The sequence below is a fragment of the Anomaloglossus baeobatrachus genome, chromosome 6 (assembly GCF_048569485.1).
Source record: "Anomaloglossus baeobatrachus isolate aAnoBae1 chromosome 6, aAnoBae1.hap1, whole genome shotgun sequence".
In the NCBI taxonomy this organism is placed as follows: domain Eukaryota; kingdom Metazoa; phylum Chordata; class Amphibia; order Anura; family Aromobatidae; genus Anomaloglossus; species Anomaloglossus baeobatrachus.
The window spans coordinates 363117080-363139857 of record NC_134358.1 but is presented as its reverse complement, the minus strand read 5'-3'; the positions used below and the strand labels follow the sequence as shown (position 1 = coordinate 363139857).

At 45.3% G+C, this 22778-nt stretch overlaps 1 protein-coding gene across 3 annotated transcripts in view; it reads right to left on the bottom strand.

Annotated features, from left to right (window-relative positions):
• Nucleotides 1-569: 569 nt before the first annotated feature.
• Nucleotides 570-22778, bottom strand: part of HUS1 (HUS1 checkpoint clamp component) — a 78733-nt gene continuing 56524 nt past the window's right edge. The window contains exons 5-8 of one of the 3 annotated variants that reach the window (XM_075316554.1): nt 22570-22644; nt 16720-16819; nt 2880-3004; nt 573-1231 (exon numbers count right to left, since the gene is read on the bottom strand). In XM_075316554.1, coding sequence (XP_075172669.1) covers nt 1112-1231; nt 2880-3004; nt 16720-16819; nt 22570-22644 — 420 coding nt within the window. In that variant the 3' untranslated portion in view covers nt 573-1111. Of the gene's footprint in view, nt 1232-2872; nt 3005-16719; nt 16820-22569; nt 22645-22778 lie in introns of all 3 variants that reach the window. The other 2 variants (XM_075316555.1, XM_075316556.1) reach the window with 2 other exon arrangements.

The following is a 22778-nucleotide window of genomic DNA, read 5'->3' as shown; positions in this document are numbered from 1 at the left end:
CGGGCGACGGCTCAGCAGGTGTGTCAGGCGGCTACGTGGTCTAGCCTGCACACTTTCACGAAGCACTACCAAGTGCATACCTATGCCTCGGCAGACGCCAGTCTAGGTAGGCGAGTCCTCCAGGCGGCGGTTGCCCACCTGTAAGAGGGGGCCGTTCCGGCTCTTTCTATTGGGGTATTGGTTTACCCACCCAGGGACTGCTCTTGGACGTCCCAATTGTCTGGGTCTCCCAATGGAGCGACAAAGAAAAGGGGAATTTTGTTTACTTACCGTAAATTCCTTTTCTTCTAGCTCCTATTGGGAGACCCAGCACCCGCCCCTGTGCCCTTCGGGCTGGTTGTTCTTTTTGTGAACACATGTTGTTGATGTTGATTTTTTCTTTTGGTTCATGGTATTCAGTTCTCCGAACATCCTTCGGATTGAATTTGCTCTAGACCATTTATAAGTTTTCTCCTTCCTGCTTTTGCACCAAACTGAGGAGCCCGTGGTCCACGGGAGGGTGTATAGGCAGAGGGGAGGGGTTACACTTTTTTTTAAAAGTGTAATACTTTGTGTGGCCTCCAGAGGCAGAAGCTATACACCCGAATTGTCTGGGTCTCCCAATAGGAGCTAGAAGAAAAGGAATTTACGGTAAGTAAACAAAATTCCCCTTTTTCCTAATAAGAAACAAAAACAAAAAAACACAACCATATTAAGCACTGGTACCGCTGAAAAAGTCAGTAAGGGGTTGAGCTGCAGTACCCAGGAATAGCCACAAAACAGCGCAGTATTAACAGCTCAGTACACTGCGGAGTGGATACAGCTCTGGCTTCTGCAGGAACTGATAACAGCTGATCGGTGGGGGTGCCGGCTATTACCCCTCACAAAAAGATAATGGATAAAACTATCAATATCAAAGTAGTGAACAATCCCTTTAAATGTCTGTCCTATACACAGTCGATAAAATGACAGGGGTAAGAGAATGCATTAAACCATTTTTACTTTTTAGTTTGTTTATTATAATTAAGTCCAGTATAATTTATTTTGTTTTATCAAAATTAAGAAAAAAGTATAATTCCTTAACTGCAATGAAACTCTGCTGTAAAACTAAGGGCACAAATAGAATAATGTTTTATACTATGAATAGAAAAATGCATATAATGACATATTTAAGCAACAGCAGGAATGAAGTATTGCAAAGAGACGTCATCATGTAGTAATATAAAGTGGACCATCCGCTTGTGTACGATATCTGCAAAAGAAAAAAAAATATAAGAAAAATAATCAAATAATCATCATCATCAATACTCAGTTTAGTTGTAAAAGACAACACCTACAGTATGTGTGAAATAAACTTATTGGACATATTATAGCTAAAAATCAGCTGTCATTTTAACAATTGTCTGTCAAGTTTACTGATCAGGATTTGATAGGTAGCGGTCCAGGTGCTCAGACCCTCACAATCTGTTAAAGAAGCCTCCCGCTAACTTTCTTCCCTTAAGCCTGTGTAAATGGTATTGTAGTGTAGTGTCAGTGTGCTAATATACTCACCGATCGCCATCTTCTCTGGCATCCAGCTCAGTGCCGATGCTCTTCTGAATCATGAGACAGCAAATCAGAGACTACTGACAACACTGCTTTGTGCACTTCATATATGTGAATAGGGAGTCACTTTGAGGCCACGTTCACTTGCTCAGTATTTGGTCAGTATTTTACTTCAGTATTTGTAAGCCAAAATAAGAAGTGGAAGAATCAGAGGTAAAGAATAAAAGAATCGTGCACTACTTCAGCATTTTTCACTTATTCCTGGTATTGGCTTACAAATACTGACAAATGCTGAATGTGTGAATGTAGTTGTTACCTCACCTCCGGAGTCCGCTCCAGCGACTTCTGCTCCGATCGCCAGGCAACGTCGTGTTCCTGCCGTGGATGGTGCTGGTGATGGGAGAGGAGTCGATGCCAGCGGCACCGGTGGCTGCAGGCTCCGATCATCCCCTGGGCTGGGTTATCTTGGGATCTGCAGTACCACTGGCTGACTGTGGGTGGCATGTGTCTTCCAGTTGAAGTTGCTAGCGTTCAGCTACAGCCAATGGCAAGACACCACACCCTTCTTAGCTCCCCTCCTGTCTGCTGACCTTTGCCAGAGATAGTTCTGATTTCCTGGCTCCTGGTCTGCCCTATTCTGTTTTGTGATTCTTGTGTGCTGACTTCTGCGTTTTTTCTGACTACCCTTCTGCCTGCTGTTTTTGTACCTCGCTGCCCGATCCAGATTTGACCTCTGCTACGTTTTCTGATTACGTCCTTGTCTGCCGATTCTGTCCCTGTTCTGCTATTCCTGGTTTGACCCTGCCTGACGACTACTCTCATCGGACTGCAGCCTTCCACAGGTAGTGATCTCCAGGGCCCTGTGTAATTCCAAATCCCTGTATAGGGGTTAAAGAGTTTCAGGGTTCTGGGGGTCCTGCTTGCTGAGTGGCTTCCCTCTAGTCTGTCCATTACATCCCATCTGAGTCTGTTGATTCAGGCAGGCGTTACAGTAGTCTAATGACGCAAGTCTATGGAGCCTTGCGTGGACACTCCACAGACTTACAGAACATAAAAAAAAACCAAAAAACAAAACACTTCCAGATCACAAAGAGCGCAGTGTGATATGAAAAGTGAATTGCAGTCGTGTCACTCAGAAGAGGAGCGGACATTGATCTGTGAATATATTAACACACAAACTACTCTAACATTTACACAGGCCAACGGCAGTGCTTTATTAACGCAATAACGGCAGAAGCACTTAATGGGAGCACTGTACCACTTGGCACCTCTTTGGCTGTATATGAGTAATTGGCATAGAGTTTCAAAATTTTCACTTAAATTTACACATTGTATGACAATGACTTACTACATACGGCTTTATTTGGATTTACTTGCTGTCCTGCAAGAAACTGCAGAAGCTTCTTAATATCAACTCTGGCTTCTGACATGGTGTCTTGGTCTCTTTCCTGAGTACTATTTTGTGAAGACTCATCAGAAACTGAAGAAAATGAGAAAGCATTTATTTTAATCAAATGTTACATTATTACTTATTATTTCACTGAAATATGACAAAAGAGAACAAGGGCTTGCATTGAGCAAGGGGAAATCCAGGCTGCTATTAGTAAACAGTGCATGTAAAATAACTTGTAATATTATTACCATCCTTAACCCCTTCACCCCCTCCCCAGCCTAGTTTGCCCCCTTATAACCGAGCCCAATTTTTCAATTCTGACCAGTGTCAATTTATGAGGTAATAACCCTAGAGAGCTTCAATGGATCCCAGTGAGGGCACCATAGGGCATTTTCAGAGCCATTGAGGTCCCAAAACAGTAGAAATCCCCCACAAGTGACCCTATATTGGAACTGATGTAGTGATTTCCTGGTATGTGAATTTTATAATGAGGTGGCATATGTAGGTTTTGTAGATCAGACTGCTTTATTTGAGTTGTGTAGAGTACATCAGGTTGGCATCTGTGAGTTGTATAGAGTACATGAGGTTGGCATCTGTGAGTTGTGTAGAGTGCATCAGGTTGGCATCTGTGAGTTGTGTAGAGTACATCAGGTTGGCATCTGTGAGTTGTATAGAGTACATCAGGTTGGCATCTGTGAGTTGTGTACAGTGCATCAGGTTGGCATCTGTGAGTTGTGTAGAGTACATCAGGTTGGCATCTGTGAGTTGTATAGAGTACATCAGGTTGGCATCTGAGTTGTATAGAGTACATCTGGTTGGCATATTTGAGTTGTGTAGAGTACATCAGGTTGGCATCTGTGAGTTGTGTAAAGAACATCAAGTCGTGTAATAAATTATAGTAAATCAGAAATAAAATTGAGTAATCCATGGATGATGGGTAGACTTTGAAACGGTCTTATGCACAGAAAAGTTTTTTTGTGGCAGGTTTCACATTGCCAAGTGATGTCCTTTCTTTTCCACTTTCTGTAATACACTTTGCACCTTTTTTGTGGCCTTCCTTTCTTAGTAGTTTGAGGGACCTCACCTGGGAAATGTTGCCCTAGTACTATACGAACACATTCAGTTCCAGAAGTACTGGGGCCCGCTCCTTCCTGACTTCCAAATATTAGGGCCTTGATCACTACCTCCCAAAACTGAAGGAATGTGCTGATCTGGCCTGCACTTAAGAACATGTAGGTGTTATACATTGACAGCTGTATAATTAGAAGGCCTCTCTGTTTTCTTTTGCACAGTAAGGCATGCTGCACTAGTTCTGGCAGAGAGGGACTTGAAGAGTTGGATGCTGGTGTAAACGTTATCTATGTACAGGTGATTACCCTGATCCAGCAGTGGGTGCACCAATTCAGACACAATTTTCCCACTTACTCAAAGAACAAGGGGGGCATTTAGGGGGTTGAATCGGAGTGTCCTTCCCTTCATAAACCCTAAATCTGTGGGTGTGCCCTGAGGTACTCTAGCACAGTTTGTACAATTTTATTCCGTACCTTGTACTCATCTGGGCAGGTATAGTCAGGAATTTAAGCCTCCCCTTGAAATGTATTAGGGACTCATTCATGCAGATGTCCCTTTGGGAAATGTACATTTCAGCACATTTATTACTGAAGTGATCAGAGACTGGACAAAATTTGAAAAGTTCGTCAAAATTGGGGTCATCTTGGGGAGGACATTGTGCATTAACAATGGAATGCAAAGTTTGTGAATGGCCTCAAAGCATTTAAGGCAACACTTCAATATTGACGAACTTCTGGCTTCTTCATTATCCCCATGTGAAAGACAAGGCCCCAAAACTTCATCATTTCTACTTAGTCTTTGGGAGTCCACTTAGCAAATGAAGAAGTGGGGTTTTGCGTCAAAAATTGCTGAGTGTATAAATTTGTCTCAGTCACCATGAGAAAGAATTACTAAATTCTCAGAGAAAAAGACTTTGAAAAAGTTGATTTTTGTGATGTCGGCAGTGTCGAATTGGATTCCTGATTGTGCCACAAAATCAGGAAACTGAGGCTCATAATCTTGTGTGGGGGTGAAATCCACGAGGGGACACTAACGACAAGCGTTGGCTCATTTAATGTCCTCACTGGCGGAAGAAGAGGTGGAGGAGGAAAAAATAGAGAAAGGTGAGATCCTCTCCCTTCTCACTATCAGGTGTATGTGTCCTTGACTGAACAGTCTTTGGGAAGAACGGGACATTTTATTATCCACATGGTTGGTGGGTGTGTGTGTTTTGTTTTTCACTTGTGTGTTTGGTGTAAACTTTTGTTTTTATTAAATTTAGAATAGAAAAACTAAAAATAAAAAAGAAGAATCTAGAAATAAAAATGTAATAAAAAGCAGAATTTAAAAATTTGGTAAAATCCTCCCAAAAGTTACTAAACTGACAACAGTAAAAATAACGACTAAGCACCTGCAAGTAAAAACTAATTCTATGCAGTACAAAACTGTAGTATAGAGTCATGGCCAAAAAGTTAGCACCCTTGAAATTGTTCCAGAAAATTAAGTACCATATTTTTCAGACTAAAAGACGCACTTTTTCCCCCCCAAATGTTGGGGGAAAGTGGGGGGTGCGTTTTATAGTCTGAATGTAGGTCATGGCTGCAGGGAATGAGGGTGCTGGGGTGGCGATGGCATGCATCCTCCTACCCATCATCTCTCAGCGCTGAAGCCGACGCTGACAGGTGGGCGGGATGATGAGCGGGGAAGTCTGACCGCGTGATCACCCCTGGCACCTACAGCCTGGAGTGATCATGTGTGGCCATATTCACTACTCTCTGCGTATCATCATCAGCACGAGGGGCAATGAATAAGTACGGTATACTCACCGATTCCTGCAGCATCGCAATGTCCTCCTGTCTGTTGGCCCGCTGATCTGTGTAGAGAGCAGTGAGCACAGCGATGACATCATCGCTGTACGCATGGATCCACACACATCAGCAGGCCGGCAGACAGGAGGACATTGCGATGCTGCAGGGAACGGTGACGGCTCCACACAGGTCAGCGGCGCTGCTGCTGATACAGACAGAAAGACGAGCAATGCTGCTGGAGTGAGGAAAGGGGAGTATAAACTATTTTTTTGTGTGCCACAGGATACAGGCCATATACCAGGATGGGGGTATATGAGCAGGATGGTGGTATATAGCAGGATGGGGGTATATAGCAGAATGGGGGTATTTAGCAGATTGGGGGTATTTAGCAGAATGGGGGCATTTAGCAGGATGAGGGTATTTAGCAGGATGAGGGTATTTAGCAGGATGGGGGCTATACCAGAATGAGGGTTATATCAGGATGAGGGACATATATACAAGGATGGGGATCATATACAAGGCAGGAGGATCATTACCAGGATAGGGTACCTTAGTGGAGAATTTGGGGACATTACTCCCATAACAGTGTCAGCAGCAGATCCTCGCCCCATAACAGTGTGTCATGACCACACTTTTTTCTTAAAATTTTATTTTCCTATTTTCCTTCTCTAAAACCAGGGTGCGTCTTATGGTCCGGTGCGCCTTATAGTCTGAAAAATACGGAATTTCTCCCAGAAAATTATTACAATTACACATGTTTTGTCATACATGTTCATTTCCTCTGTGTGTATGGATACAACAATAAAAAAAAAGAGGGGGGAAAAAAGGCAATTTGTAGATAATTTCACTCAAAACCTCCAAAATGCACCAGACAAAATTGTTGGCACCTTTACAGCATGTGATGCCCATTCAAACTCATCTGTGACAATTAACCAGTGTGGGCAATATGAAAATCACACCTGAAATCAAATAAAAAGGGAGTAGTTGACTCAATTTTTGCATTGTGTGTCTGTGTGTGCCAACATAAGAATAGAGAATAGAATGAGGAGAAGAGACGTCTGTCTGAAAACCAAAATTTTTTAAAAAATATGAACAATCTCAAGGTTACAAGTCCATCTCCATTGATTGTTCCTTTGTCCAAAATGCACAACATAATCAAGAAGTTTCCAACCCATGGCACTGTAGCTAATCTCCCTGGACATGGATGGCACACAGACTCAAGATGCAACAGTGTTATAAAAAAGCTAAAATGTATGTGAGTGAGCCAAAATTCTTCTGGGAAAGTGTCTTGTGGACAGATGAGACCAAGATAGAGCTTTTTGGTAAAGCACATCATTCTACTGTTTACTGAAAATGGAATGAGGCCTACAAAGAAAAGAACACAGTACCTACAGTCAAAAATGGTGGCGGTTCAAAGGGGTTTTGGAGGTGTTTTGTTATCTATGGCACTGGGTGCCTTAAATGTGTACAAGGCATTATGAAGTTTGAAAATTATTAAAGGACTTTGGGTCACAAAGTAGCTCCCAGTATCAGAAAGCTGGGCTTTACGTCCTACCGTGTTTTTCAAAAAATAAGACACTGTCTTATATTTTTTTTGCCCCCCCCCCCCCAAAAAAAAGCACTAGGGCTTATTTTTGGAGAAGGTCTTATTCTTGGAGAAACACGGTTGGGGGGCAAGTTTACCCCCCAAAAAAGCAGACCCCCTCACTTCCCAGGAGACTCATACTTACCAGACCGGGACGTCTGCATGGCTCCCATGTCCTCCCTGTGATCTCCGGAGGGTGCTGCACACTGTCCTCCCCTGCTTCTGGGTGACACACTCACACAAAGATCGCTGATCACACACACACAGCAGATCGCAGATCACACACACATACATCCCATCTAGCGTTAAAGAATGCTTCCGGTAGCAGGGAGTGATGGTAGGAAGTCATGTGTGTCCGCAGGTCCTGTAAGCAAGCATTGCAGCAGGTCCTTGTGCTTCACTGCACTGCCTCTCTGGATTTTGCCAGTGAGAAGAAATCGGTGTCGCTGGATGTGGTGAGTATGTGTGCGATCCCATGTGTGTGTGTGCTGAAGTTTGTGTATGCGATGCGCTCTGATTAGGTGTGCGATCTGATTGTGTGTGCGATCCGATGTTTGTGTGTGAGATCGGATGTGTGTGGGTGTGCGATCACTGCAGGTCCGCTGCTCAGCGTCTGGGGAGTATGATTGCGGGATGCCCGCTGTCTATAATGAAGTGTCTGGAGTATCTGTAACTTTTTTTGCTGCACGGACACTTCATTATTGAACCGCGACTCGGGCTTATTTTTGGGGGAGGGCTTATATTTAAGCCTTGCTCCGAAAATGCTGAAAATCCCTGCTAGGGCTTATTCTTGGGGGAGGTCTTATTTTTTGGAAAAAACGGATTTTTGTGTACTCACCGTAAAATCGTTTTCTCTTAGCCATCATTGGGGGACACAGGACCATGGGTGTTATGCTGCCTATCCATAGGAGGACACTAAGTAGATGCAAAAGCATAGCTTCTCCTCTGCAGTATACACCCCCTGGCCGGGCCAGGCAAGCTCAGTTTTAGTACACAAGCAGTAGGAGAAAAAAACAGTAAAAACTTCTCAACAGAGGAACATGAGAAAAAAAGAGTCTTAACCAAATAAGGTACTGAGAGAACCAAGGCCCAACAGGGCAACAGGGTGGGTGCTGTGTCCCCCAATGATGGCTAAGAGAAAACGATTTTACGGTGAGTACACAAAAATCCGTTTTTCTCTGACGCCTCATTGGGGGACACAGGACCATGGGACGTCATAAAGCAGTCCATGGGTGGGAAACATAAAAGAAGACAACACAACCCAAGGACTAGGAACCAGTCCCAGACAGCCTGGAGTGCCTACTGAGAGAGGTGCTCTGCTGCCGTTTGCAGAATTTTCCTACCCAGATTTGCCTCAGCTGAAGCCTGGGTATGGACTCTGTAATGCTTTGAAAATGTATGTAGGCTAGACCAGGTCGCAGCCTTACACACCTGTTCCACTGAAGCCTGATGCCGAATGGCCCACGAAGCGCCAACTGCTCGCGTGGAATGAGCCCGCAGCCCACTAGGAATGGGCTTGAGTTGCAAGCGATAGACTTCCTGGATTGCAGAGCGAATCCAGCGAGCCAGCGTCGCCTTTGAAGCTGCCTGTCCCTTCTTAGGCCCCTCAGGAATGATGAACAAAGAGTCCGTTTTCCTAACTGGGGCTGTCCTGGATATGTAATATCTGAGAGCTCTGACGAGGTCTAACGAATGCAGAGACCTTTCCACCCTATGAACTGGGTGTGGACAAAAGGAAGGCAGGACAATGTCCTCGTTCAAATGAAACGGGGTAAGAACCTTTGGAAGGAAATCCGGGAGAGGGCGAAGAACCACCTTGTCCTGGTGAAAGATCAGAAAAGGCTCGCGGCAAGAGAGTGCTGCCAGCTCCGAAACCCATCTGATGGACGTAATTGCCACTAAGAATGTTACCTTCCAGGACAGAAGAGCAAGGGAGGATTCCTTGAGAGGTTCAAAGGGAGACCTCTGGAGACCGTCCAGAACGAGGTTGAGGTCCCATGGTTCCAGCAGCCGTTTGTACGGGGGAACTAGATGGGAAACGCCCTGGAGGAAGGTCTTGACTTGCGGTTTTTATGCCAGGCGGCATTGGTAGAAGATTGAGAGCGCTGAGACCTGCCCTTTAAGGGAACTGAGAGCCAACCCCGCTTGCAAGCCAGACTGTAGAAAATCGAGAATTCTGGGGATGGCCAGAGGCATAGGCTGAATGTTAGTTTCCCTGCACCATGAAAGGAAGATTTTCCACGTACGGTGGTAAATGCGGGCTGAAGCAGGCTTTCGGGCGCTGATCATGGTGGCAATAACCGCGGGGGAGAATCCCGCTCTTGTTAATATCCAGGTCTCAATGGCCATGCCGTCAGCTTCAGGGCTCTGGAGTTCTGATGGGAAATGGGCCCTTGGGTCAGCAAGTCTGGGATGTCTGGAAGGCGCCACGGTGCGTCTGTGAGCATTTGTACTAATTCGGCGTACCAGGCGCGCCTGGGCCAGTCCGGTGCTATCAGTATCACCGGGACTCCCTCTGCCTTGATCTTCCTGATTACCCACGGCAGCAGGGGTAGAAGTGGAAATATGTAAGGCAGGCGGAAGTGGTGCCAAGAGCAGACTAGAGCATCTGCGCCGATGGACTGCGGGTCGCGTGACCTGGCTATGAATGCGGGAACCTTTGCATTCAACCTTGAGGCCATTAGGTCCACGTCTGGTGTGCCCCAGCGAGAGCAGATGTGTAGAAACACATCTGGGTGGAGGGACCATTCTCCGGCAGCCAGGCCTTGGCGACTCAGAAAGTCTGCTGCCCAGTTCTCTACCCCCGGTATGTGTACCGCTGATATCACTGATACCGTCGATTCGGCCCAGCTGAGGATCTTGTGGGCCTCGAGATAAGCCGCTTTGCTGTGGGTGCCCCCCTGCCGATTGATATAGGCTACAGCTGTCGCATTGTCCGATAGGACTCGAATCTGATGACCCGCTAGCAGAGGGCAGAAAGCTCTGAGCGCGAGGAAGATCGCGCGGAGTTCCAGGATGTTGATGGGGAGGAAAGACTCCTGGGGCGTCCAACGTCCTTGAGCAGTGTGGTGCAGGTACACTGCTCCCCAGCCTAGGAGGCTGGCGTCCGTGGTCAGGACCAGCCAGTTCACTGGGAGAAAAGATCTCCCCTTCGATAGGGATGAGGACCGAAGCCACCAGCGGAGTGCGTACCTGACTGAGGGCGTCAGGTGAAGATGTCTGTCCAGGGAGAAGGGGCTCTTGTCCCAGGCCGCTAGAAGGGCTAGCTGCAGTGGGCGGAGGTGCAGTTGAGCAAAGGGTACTGCTTCCATAGCCGCCACCATCGTGCCGAGCACTTTCATGCTGAATTGAATGGAGCGAGATGGAGGACGTAGAAGGCAGCGTACCGCTCGTTGAAGAGCGAACGCCTTGTCCTGAGGGAGAAGGATCAAGCCCCGACGGGTGTCCAGGGACATGCCCAGGAAGGTGATGGATCGTGATGGGATCGGGGATGATTTGTCCAGATTCACTAGCCACCCTAAGTGGGATAGGGTGTCCACAGTGATTTGTACGCTGGTTGAGCAGTCGCAGAAGGAGGGGGCCTTGATGAGGAGGTCGTCCAAGTAAGGGAGAACGACTACTCCCCTGGCGTGAAGGACGCTCATGGCGGCCGCCATGACTTTGGTGAAGACCCTTGGTGCGGTGGCAAGGCCGAAGGGTAGAGCTACGAATTGAAAGTGTGAGTCCTGAATTGCGAAGCGTAGGAACTTTTGGTGATCTGGGGCGATGGGTATGTGCAGGTACGCGTCCTTGATGTCTATGGAGGCGAGGAATTCCCCTTCGACCATGGATGCAATAATGGACCTTAGGGACTCCATTCTGAATCTCCGTACGTGCACATGTTTGTTTAGGTGTTTGAGGTCCAGGATGGGTCGAACTGACCCATCCTTTTTGGGGACCACAAAGAGGTTGGAATAAAAACCCCTGAACTTCTCGTCATCTGGGACAGGTATCATCACTCCTGCTGTTTGGAGCGAGTGGATTGCTGAGAAAAAAGCTTTGCGTCGTTTTCGATTCTTTGGGGGGTTTGAGAGAAAGAACCGACTCGGGGGTCGGGTCCGAAATTCTATGTGGTAACCGGAAGACACAAGGTCTCGCACCCATTTGTCGTCTGAGGCAGCAGCCCAGATGTGTTGAAAGAGCCGCAGTCGACCTCCTACAATGAGTCTGTCTTCCAGGGCGCCGAAGGAGTCATGAGGGGGGAAAACGTCATGGCCGAGTCTCCCTAGTCCTGGACTGTTTCGGTCTAGGCTGCCATGACGAAGTGGGTTCCGGGGAGGGCTGAGAAGGTCGGTCCCTGCGTAGTCTGAGGCTGGTGGCGGGGACAGCACGGGATGTCGACCAACCAAATGAGTTCCGAAAGGAGCGGAAAGAGGACTGTGGATGTCTGGTGAAGGACGTCCTGGACTTCAGCTGGGGGAAGGAGGTACTCTTTCCTCCCGTGGCGTCAGAAATGAGCTTGTCCAGACGTTCACCAAACAATCGGTCTGGGAAAAAAGGAAGGCCCGTGAGAGACTTCTTGGAGGCAGAGTCCGCTCGCCATTGTCAGAGCCAGAGAGCTCTACGGATGGCTATGGTATTTGAGGCGGCAAACGCTGCAGGTAGCAGCGTCCATGGAGGCCTGGATGAGGTACTCCGCCGCAGCAGCAATTTGAGCTCTTACCTCTGTGAAGGTCTGAGTGAACTGGGATTCCTCAAGCGAAGTGTTAAGGGATTCTGCCCAGACAGAGATCGCCTTTGCGACCCACACAGAGGCAAAGGAGGGCGAGAGGGAGGAACCCGCAGCCTCAAAAGCAGAGCGAGCGAGGTGCTCCACCTGTCTGTCTGTCGGGTCCTTAATGGAAGAACCATCGGGTAAAGACAGGAGTGTCTTTGTGGTAAGGCGGGAGGATCGGCCCAACCCTTAGGGGCATGTGAGGCAAAAGGGTACCGAGACTCCATGAGTTTTCGGTTACCGCAGCGTCTGTCCGGCTTCTCCCTTTGCTTTGTGAGGATATCCTGAAACTCTGGGTGATCAGCGAAAACCTTTTGGGGTTTCCTTGCCCTCTTACAGGAGACCGCATTGTCAGTGGTAGTGGATGGGGGATCCTCCACATGCAGAGTTTGGTTGATTGCTGCTATTGCAGTTTGATCATCTGGGGGTGATGAAACCCAGGAATCCTCCTGGTACAAACAGCATTCTCCCTCCTCCAGCTCTTCAGAAGCCGTGGAGCGTGTGGGAGAGCCTGCCCTGTGTGCTCCCGAGGGAGAGCCCGAGGGAGAGCCCACTGGAGACACCCAGCCGTGTGCCCTTTTCCTGATCCCAGCAACCGGTGAAGCATGTGCCCGGATTACCTCAGAAGGATCCTCCATAGGGGTATCCTCAGGCTGCGTTCCGTCCAGGGACCCAGAAGGGTGTGGAGGATGACATTGCATAGCCAGAACCAGGTTCTGTGACAGTTTTTCCATGGATTGGGACAGAAACTGTGCCCATTCCGGTGGGCTGGGGGCCCTAGGCTCTGGGCTGCCGGTTGCGGCGGTGGTGGCAGGTGGGTCTTGGGGGGCTATAGGGGCACAGGACTCACAGAGAGAAGAGGTGTGTTTACGTGGTAGCTCAGCGTGGCAGGCAGTGCAGGCTGAATAATAGACTATGTGAGCTTTAGCCCTCTTAGTGCCTTTTGAATTCTGCATGTTCCTAATAGGAGTATGCCAGGAGGGGGAGCAATGCTCAGCAGAGCTACAATTGATAGCAAGCACCTCACCAGAATCAGCTGATGGCCCTGTCCTCAGGAAGGATTAAGCTCTATGAAGATCTCGCACGCTTCCCTGGGGGGCGGGGCTTATCGCGCCGCGGGGGGGCGGGGCTTAGTGCTAAAAGAGCTGGAAGATGAGTAGTGAGTAGTAAAAAACGGCAGGAAGGGAGCTACTGATAGTAACTTCTGATCGGTCTGATAGTAGTTATCCTCCCTCTCTCTACAGTCAGCACAGAGCTTGTCACCAGTGGTTATCAGCCGGCTTTTGCTGGAGCAAATAAACAGAGCAGATAATAAACAGTGTGAGTCCCTGAGCTCTGTGCACTTGCCCCTGCCACCAGGAAGTTATCTGCAAGACTTTCTGCAAACAGCAGAACTTCCCCCCAGCCAGCAAGCTAGAGAAAGTTAACACTGTGTGTGCAGGATCCTTGCTCCTTGCACATAAATACTGTAAATGGCCTAGGAGCCTTCTGCAGCGTCCTTTCTCCCTTTGTCTGGGAAACCAGTCATGGGGGATCTCACCTTAAAACACTGCTTCCGTCCAGGCAGTGAAAATAGCAGAGCCAGCTTGCTGTGTCGCTGTCATATTCAACTCAGAGCCTGCAGAGAGGGGCTGAGGAATCAGTGCCATCTTCATCTCAGAGCCTGCGGAGAGGAGCTGAGGAATCAGTGCCATCTTCATCTCAGAGCCTGCAGAGAGGGGCTGAGGAATTGGGCTATAGGGCACAGGCCTCTACCCTGGGCTTTGGAAAATCGGTGTCTGTGGAACCCGTCGTCCAGCCCAGGATCCAGCATTGCGGGAGGGGGTACGTGTAGGCAACGCTTCACGTTCCCGCCCGTTGATGGTAGTGGGAGATCGGTCCCAAAAGGAAACTGTCGCCCTCAAAAAATAACAAACCTTGAAAGAAAGTGCCTCCTACAGACACTAAGCTAAAACTGAGCTTGCCTGGCCCGGCCAGGGCGTGTATACTGCAGAGGAGGAGCTATGCTTTTGCATCTACTTAGTGTCCTCCTATGGATAGGCAGCATAACACCCATGGTCCTGTGTCCCCCAATGAGGCGTCAGAGAAAACACGGTAGGTTCTGGGTCTTCCAGCAGGACAATGACCCCAGACATACTTCAAGAAGCCCCCAGAAATGGATGGAAAAAAGTGCTGGAGAGTTCTGAAGTAGCCAGCAATGAGTTTGGATCTAAATCCCATTGAAAACCTGTGTAGAGATCTTAAAATTGCTGTTGGGAGAAGGCACCCTTTAAATATGGGAGACCTGAAGCAATGTGCAAAAGAAGTTTGATCCACGATTCCAGTTGAGAGGTGTGAAAAGCTTGTTGATGGTTATAGGACATGATTGGTTGCAGTTGTTTATTGTATTTATTCCAAATGTGTGCAAGCAAATATTAAAGGGGTTTTTCCATCTCCAAGATCCATTCCCAATATGTAGTAGGTGTAATAATAATAACAATATTAGCAAACACCTCCTATTAGAAGTGTAGTATAGTTATCCTGATATAGTCATATCTCTTACCTCATGTTCAGGGCATTGCAGCTTAGTTATCTATATTTACATCCACTCATAAAGTGGCAGTGAGTTAGTTGATTGTGGTTGTAACCATGGATTCCTAAGCTCTAATGCCATCATGTGTGATACAACCCTGAGCTGCATATATAATGCCCATCATTTGTGATGCAGCCTGCTGAGCCATGCATCTAACACCACCAAGTGATACAGCCTGCAGAGACGTCTATGTAATCCCATCATGTACCACAGCCTGCAGAGACGCGTATCTAATCCCAGCGCGTGATACACTTTGAACATCCAATCATTGATGTCTAGTGTTCATATAAAAGTTCTGATCGCTGACCAAAGCTTTACCTGGTATATCTGTAGCTTTGGTATACTAATATGGCTAGGTGAGAAGTTTGATAAATGCATGCGTTGTTTCATTGCATTTTAAAAACTATTTCTTTTAATGAGCCATGCACATTATTTGTCCTAACCTACAAATGAAATGCACAGGGGATGTATTTGAAACGTCAAATAATTATATTCAGTCCAAAAACTAGTTAAAAATACATATTAAAAAGGAGTTTTCAGAGAGAATTACATATACAAATATCAAGGTAACATCAATATATAAAGTGCTACAGTGCATAAAGTATCAGTATACAAAGCTTAGCGTAAAAGTAGCCCATAAGAAAAATGCTTGAAAATGGCCATGAGAGCAAGCTTAATCAATTATATTACTTAGACACATCAACACAATCAAAAATAGAGTAAGAAATTATAATCCATCTATGAGAAATGGAATTATGAAGTGGATGTGCAATATGCGTATATCATCACAAATATTTAGCGAAGACAAATGTAAAATACAAAATAGGCCAATGAGAGATGTGAATACACCAACAATGATATAATCCTTATAATGTATAAAAGGGAGAAGATGATAGCTCAAAACCATATTTATTTGTTAGTATGAAAGAAAAAAAAAATACATACCAGGGACCCCAGGGGTGCTCCCAATGCGCGTTTCGCCGTCTTTCTCAAGGTGATGTGCATGTGCTAGAAAAGGTTAAAGACCACATGCGCACTACAATACATTGATATGCCCTCAGCAGGGCAGATCAAAGTGCACCTGCGCAGGAGTGCAATTCTGGTCTGTGTGGATAACGTAGATTGCGTTATCCACACTGCGCGGGATAGAAGGAGGACGGAGATCGCAGCAAAGAGGCGGAACCGGACTGGAGAGCAGTGATATCCATCGAACTGGACAGACCGCCACCCTAGCGAAGTATAATAAAAGTGTTTTTTATGTTATAAAGAGCGGCCTGGGTTCTTATATACAGCACATTAGAATGCTGTACATAAGAGCTCACTGGTTGTGGCCACAGCTTATAGTTGCCAAATCTGGTGACAGAGTCCCTTTAAATTAAGGTCAGTTGGCTTCCTGATACATTAGGCGCAAAGAATCATAATTACTATTAGAGTTGGTGTGAATCTGCTTCGGTCAGAGACAATACTTGATAACTGTCTCCTACTTAAGAGATTACGGCTTGCATCTGTCGGGGGGTGTTCTTTGAAGCAGTTAAGCAGTTTGGGCTCCTAGAAGGGGTTCATCCTGCCAGAAGGCCCTATCCCCAGCAAAGCTGCTAGGGGTGTGTGTTATTTCCCCATGGAGCTTTTGAAGCTGGACCAGGTTTCAGTCTCAGTATCACATTTTGAAGGTGGTCTATAACCTCAGACCGCCTATGATATAGTCAACTGGCATGAAATTTTATACTGCATATTCTTCACAATATCTAGAACTGTTTGTGTGTTTATGTGAAATATCTCAGTGATTATTTTTTAATCAAGCAAATGAGTTTGCTTTTTTTTTTTTTATCAATTATCTATTCATTTTCTTGATGTTTATTACAATTTTTTCCAGTTTCTCAGTGCAACTCTTCCCAAGGCTGCCAAAACTGGGTACTACCTTAACCTATTTATAGATTTTACTGGCTTATCTAAAATATCGCAAAACACTCCTGAAACTACAAATATAAAGCACAGGAATTTAGTAAAGAAATGAATGAATACAGAACCACTTACCCCATGGAGGGTTTCCTAGATCTTTGAAATGTGTAGAAACAGAAACCAGATCAGTCTCAATTTTCAAATTAATTTCTCCATTTCTATTCGCTTCAATGACCTTTAAAATAATTAAATATATGTTATGACTCCATTGTTACTTTTGCTGCTCTGCAGCTTTTATTAACTCCTTCTTGACTAGGCAATCTTCCGTTTTTGTTATTTCCTCCCCTTCTTCCAACTGCTATAATTTTTTTAATGTGTTTGTTATTGTTCTGTCAACATAGCCATATGAAGTCTTGTTTATTTTTGCGAACGAGTTGTACTTTTGATTGACACAATTAATTTTATGATTTTATCATATGATGTAAAGAAAAGTGGAAAACAAAATTCCAAGTGTGGCAAAATAAGCATAATTCTGCAATTGATTTATTTTTTTATATTTTTTTTTATGACCCATGTTCACTATACGTTAAAACAGACATGGTTATATGATTCTTTAAGTCAGTACTTAAAGGGAACCTGTCACCAGATTTTTGAGTTATAAAGTAAAACCTCCACCACCTGTGCTGCATTCCATAAAGGTGCATGTTGTGCCCTGACTCACCCTATACATCCCACAAATACCTTCATAAAATCTCTCGCCATGTATGCTAATCCTTGGGTCCGGTCTGATGGGCGTCCTATTTTGCGGCTCCTGTCCCTCCTTTTGGCGCCGATTGCTGTCCTCCATTGATAACGGACGTGGATGATGCCTCCAGTGCCATCCACGTAGGCAGGCAAAATCTAGCGCCTGTAACTTGAGTTCTTTGCTTTAGCCCGAGACATTGCTGGCTCACAGAGGCACATTTCGCTCTGCCCTACCGCAGACAGAACCAAAACATAAATGCGCATGCCCTGGCCATGGTTTTACTGCTTCCCATTACCGGAAGTAAGAGGAGGGAGGGAGAGGAGTCAGAGGATAACATGCACCTTCATAGAATGCAACACAGGCGCTGCGGTGCTAGTTTTGGAACTTAAAAATCTGGTGACAGGTTCCTTTTAAGTGGAGAATTTTTTTTTTGTCAATGCACTCAAACCTTATCAGATGAACGTAATTTGACCTTCTCTTTTGAAAGCACATGTCCAGCTGTTCAATGTTTCAGTACTTTTTGCACAACGTGCTGTTCTCTAGCAAGGAGCTTAATGGCAAAATTCACAACAGGTGTTTGATCCATGAATCACCCAATAAATTTGGGGTTCAATTAGAATTAGTATTAAACAGACCTCCTCATCATGCTTTTCACATTTTGATATCACGAGACCAAGATGATCCCCAATAATTGATCAACAGTACCTCACCATTGCGTGGCTTCAAGCAGGATGATGTTTTCAGATGGATGTGGCCACTGAGCTTGGAATGTCAGAGTGCGTCATCACCTTGTTGCAACACAAGGTCTCTATTATGGTTCTGCTTTTAACTTTATCTAGGAGGCCGTATGGCACATGAAATACAGAATGTAGAGTAGGACCCCCCTATTGAGATTTGCCGTGACGTTGGCAGGGGTGGCTCAAAAAATTGATCAATTATTTGCTAAAAATCTCATTTTTTTTATTGTAGTACAGTTGGAATAAATCTGTGAATTTTCACTTTTTATATGATGCATGCCAATTTCAGATCGTGCTGGCTCCCCTCTCTCTCTGTTTGGTCGTAGTTATGCTACAAATTCTGGTGGCCGGTCACCACCATGCCATGCACGCCTGATTTTGGTTTGCTATGTATTCCTCCTGTTGGTGGCTGTTCAGATTCAGTTACCTCACCCCTTTCCACAGGCAATGCTAATTAAGCACCATCTTGGATCTGGTCCGCCTTTATCAATGGTTGCTGTTTGGCACTGGGAGGATCAGTTCTGATATAGTCCTGGTATGGTGCAGAGCTTGCTCCACATGCTGGGACCTGGGCTGGTCTCTATCCATAAGTGCCTTTTTTGCAACATAGAAGCAGTTATATACAGGTTACAGGTATGTGTGCTCTATTATGGTTCTGCTTTTAACTTTATCTAGGAGGCCGCATGGCACATGAAATACAGAATGTAGAGTAGGACCCCCCTATTGAGATTTGCCGTGACGTTGGCAGGGGTGGCTCAAAAAATTGATCAATTATTTGCTAAAAATCTAATTTTTTTTATTGTAGTACAGTTGGAATAAATCTGTGAATTTTCACTTTTTATATGATGCATGCCAATTTCAGATCGTGCTGGCTCCCCTCTCTCTCTGTTTGGTCGTAGTTATGCTACAAATTCTGGTGGCCGGTCACCACCATGCCATGCACGCCTGATTTTGGTTTGCTATGTATTCCTCCTGTTGGTGGCTGTTCAGATTCAGTTACCTCACCCCTTTCCACAGGCAATGCTAATTAAGCACCATCTTGGATCTGGTCCGCCTTTATCAATGGTTGCTGTTTGGCACTGGGAGGATCAGTTCTGATATAGTCCTGGTATGGTGCAGAGCTTGCTCCACATGCTGGGACCTGGGCTGGTCTCTATCCATAAGTGCCTTTTTTGCAACATAGAAGCAGTTATATACAGGTTACAGGTATGTGTGCTCTATTATGGTTCTGCTTTTAACTTTATCTAGGAGGCCGCATGGCACATGAAATACAGAATGTAGAGTAGGACCCCCCTATTGAGATTTGCCGTGACGTTGGCAGGGGTGGCTCAAAAAATTGATCAATTATTTGCTAAAAATCTCATTTTTTTTATTGTAGTACAGTTGGAATAAATCTGTGAATTTTCACTTTTTATATGATGCATGCCAATTTCAGATCGTGCTGGCTCCCCTCTCTCACAGAGGCAGAGAGACTAGGAGAGTCACAAAAAGGCAAAGAAGTGGACATCAAAAGGTACACGACCACACCATCAGGCACAGGGAGCATCTAGAGTGCACAAGGAACCAGGGAGCCTCAGTGCTGATTTCTGATGAAAGTCGATTAAGCTAAGCAGAAATGATGGCTGCCAATGATGTTGGAGATGTCAAGGAGAGCGCTATGCATCAGCTACTATTATCACCAGACGAGCCTTTGTTGGTGATCGTATTACAGTGTGGGCAGGTGTGTCTAGTCAATACAGAACTGCCCTACTCTGTGTGAATGGTATGGTGACAAGACCGTACTTGTTGAAAAACATTATTATTCTAGTCATTGTGCTTCTGCATGAACAAGACAGGACTAATTTCATGTTCATGGACGACGTTGCTCAAGCTCATCAAGGTCGCATCATTAGAGAACGGCTGCTGGAGACGGGTACATCAAATGGAGTGGCCTGCACTTTCTCTAGACCTGAATCCCAAAGATAACCTATGGGATCAGCTGAGTCGCTGTGTAGAGGCTCTTAACTCTGTACCCCAAAAACTCAATGACCTGAGGGCTGCACTTCAGGAAGAGTGAGATGCCATGCCTCTGCAGACAATAACTCTAATTGTGAACATCATTGACAATGACTTGAGACGTCATTGTCTAGCTGTAATCAATGTCCAGGGCCACATGACAAATTATTGAGACACTGAGATTTTCTAAGAGGAATAAACACCACTGTTTTTGGCTTTTGTTTCAATAAATTGTTTGAGATGAGGAAATCTCCATTGTCTGTTTCTACTTAAATGCCCTACTTTCATGAAAACATATCACTGTAGCATGAACTTTTTACATTTTCCATACATATGCCTCAAAAGCCAAATATCTCTAACTTTTTGTGAGTACTGTATATACAAAAAACAATTCACTTGTGTCACCATTTTCCGAAACCTGTAACAATTCAATAGCTACATAATGGCTTATTTTTTGCTCGCTGAGCTGACATTTTTATTGATGCCATTCTTTGGTTGATACAATGTTTTGATCACCTCTTATTGCATTATATTGCACAGGCTATAAAAACAAAACCTTACATCTGGCGTTTTGATTTTTTTTTCTCATTATGCAGTTTAAAGTTTGGATTAGTTTACTTTATATTTCGGTAGGTCAGACTTTTGTGAACGAAGTGATACCAAATATGTGTATTTTTTATTTCTTTATTTTTAGTGAGGGAAAGGGGGAAGATTTGAACCTTAACATTTTTTTCACATATATTTAAAAACTTTTTCCCCCCTTTCTACTGTACTTGTTAGTCCTCTTTGTGGACTTATACCAGCGATTATCCGACTGCTTGTACTATACACCACAATACCATGGTATTCTATTTATAGCAAATATCACAGTCTCCTACAAACGTCAGCTGCAGGCTTGCTTTCATAGAAGAACCATAATGACAGAAATGGGAGTCTTCAGCACACTCCCGGCCGTCATTGCAACCCATCCGCACCTCAAAACTGCGCCATGAGTGTTCTGATGGATGCATAGAATGCTGTAATCCCCTGCCAGCGCTTATTAACTGCCGCTGTCACAGATTAACTGCAGAATTTAACAGGTTAACAGCTGTGGGCACACATGTTAGAGACAGATGATGGCTGAATAACACAGCCACCAGCTATAAGGAAAGATGTGGGCTCAGCTTGCAAGCCTGCATGAAAGTCAGGGAGCCAGCATATGATGTACCAGTACGTCATACGTCAGTTTTGGGTTAAAATATCAGAGACAAATTGCACTGCTGACTATGCTGCCAGCCATCATGGCAACCTGTCGGTATCCCCTGACTGGGGCACAGATGGGCGCCTAAAATAAGACTGTTCTTAGAAATGAGTATTTAACAGGTTAAAAACCTTGGGTGGAGATCTACTCCACCTGCTGCTGTTAGGGGTAGATGACTGAATATCACAGCCATCATCTGTCAGGAAAGATGCCAAGAGTCAGGGAGCCGTCATATGATGTAACTGTATACAGCGTCGGACTGGCTACGGGAGGAATCTCCAGTAATGCCAGGCCTGGATTCAGTTACCTGCTTTGCAGTCCGGAACTCTCACTTGCAGCCTGGTCTGATCTCAGAGTTTGCAGGACTGAACCGCGAGCGCCGAGTGATTGATTCCCCGGCGATTGCAGTTCAGTTTATAACAGCTGTGGACAGGCCGGGCTGCAATCCGGAATTCAGGTGAGCGCACCGGAGATCAGCCTGGGATGCCTGCAGCTGTCATGAACTGAACCGCAATCGCCAGGGAATCAATCACTCGGCGCTCGCAGTGCAGTCTAGGCTGCACTCCGGAGCTCAGGTGAGAGCTCCGGAGTGCAATGCAGGTAACTGAATTCAGGCCTGGTATTACAGGAGATTCCTCCGGTAGCCAGTTCAACGTGGACTGTGTATCATATGTTGGGTTGGAGTTCAATATAATTTCTGATCTATAAGAAATGTATATCTTGTTTTGCTTCATTATATTGTTCTGTCTAAAATTAAAAGTTTGCAGTCATCGTATGTGACTGCAGACTTATGAATCCTCCCAGAGCACACACTGTGCGCTGCGAGGATTCACAGGTTTCTTAGTCAGGAACGGTACTCACATGACCACAATTGTGCAATTTCATGTTGCTGGCCAGAACCTGACTAGCGGGCGTGGCCTTACTCAATACAAGTGTATTGAAACTTTCGGACACAACCATTCCATACAATTGCATTGAGCAAAGCCACGCTCATTAGTCAAGTTTCGGCTGGGAACATTAAACAATTGAGGGCATGTGACTGGTGCGCTCCGCTCAGAAACCGGCGAATCCTTGCAGAGCACATTGTGTGTGCTGGGAGGATTCATAGGTCTGCAGTCACATAGCATGTCACATAGAGTGACTGCAGACTTATCATTTTAGACTGGACAACCACTATAATGGCTTCACTACAATCAGTTTACTGCAAGTTCTGTAATTCTGAACATGATTTGGAAAGAAAATGAAAAATAATAATAATAGATACTAACTATAAAATTACTTAGGTTTTTCATTCTTTCCACAACATTTTTCATCATTTTTATTGCTGGCAAATATATGCTCACCTATAAAATAAAAAAAGTACAAATCAGTAAGAAAACAACTAAACATAAAAATAAAAACAAAACAAAAAAAATCAAAAAACCTCTTAAGGGAACGTGTCTATGATGAGTGTTTATTGCATTTTTGAAGCTGCATT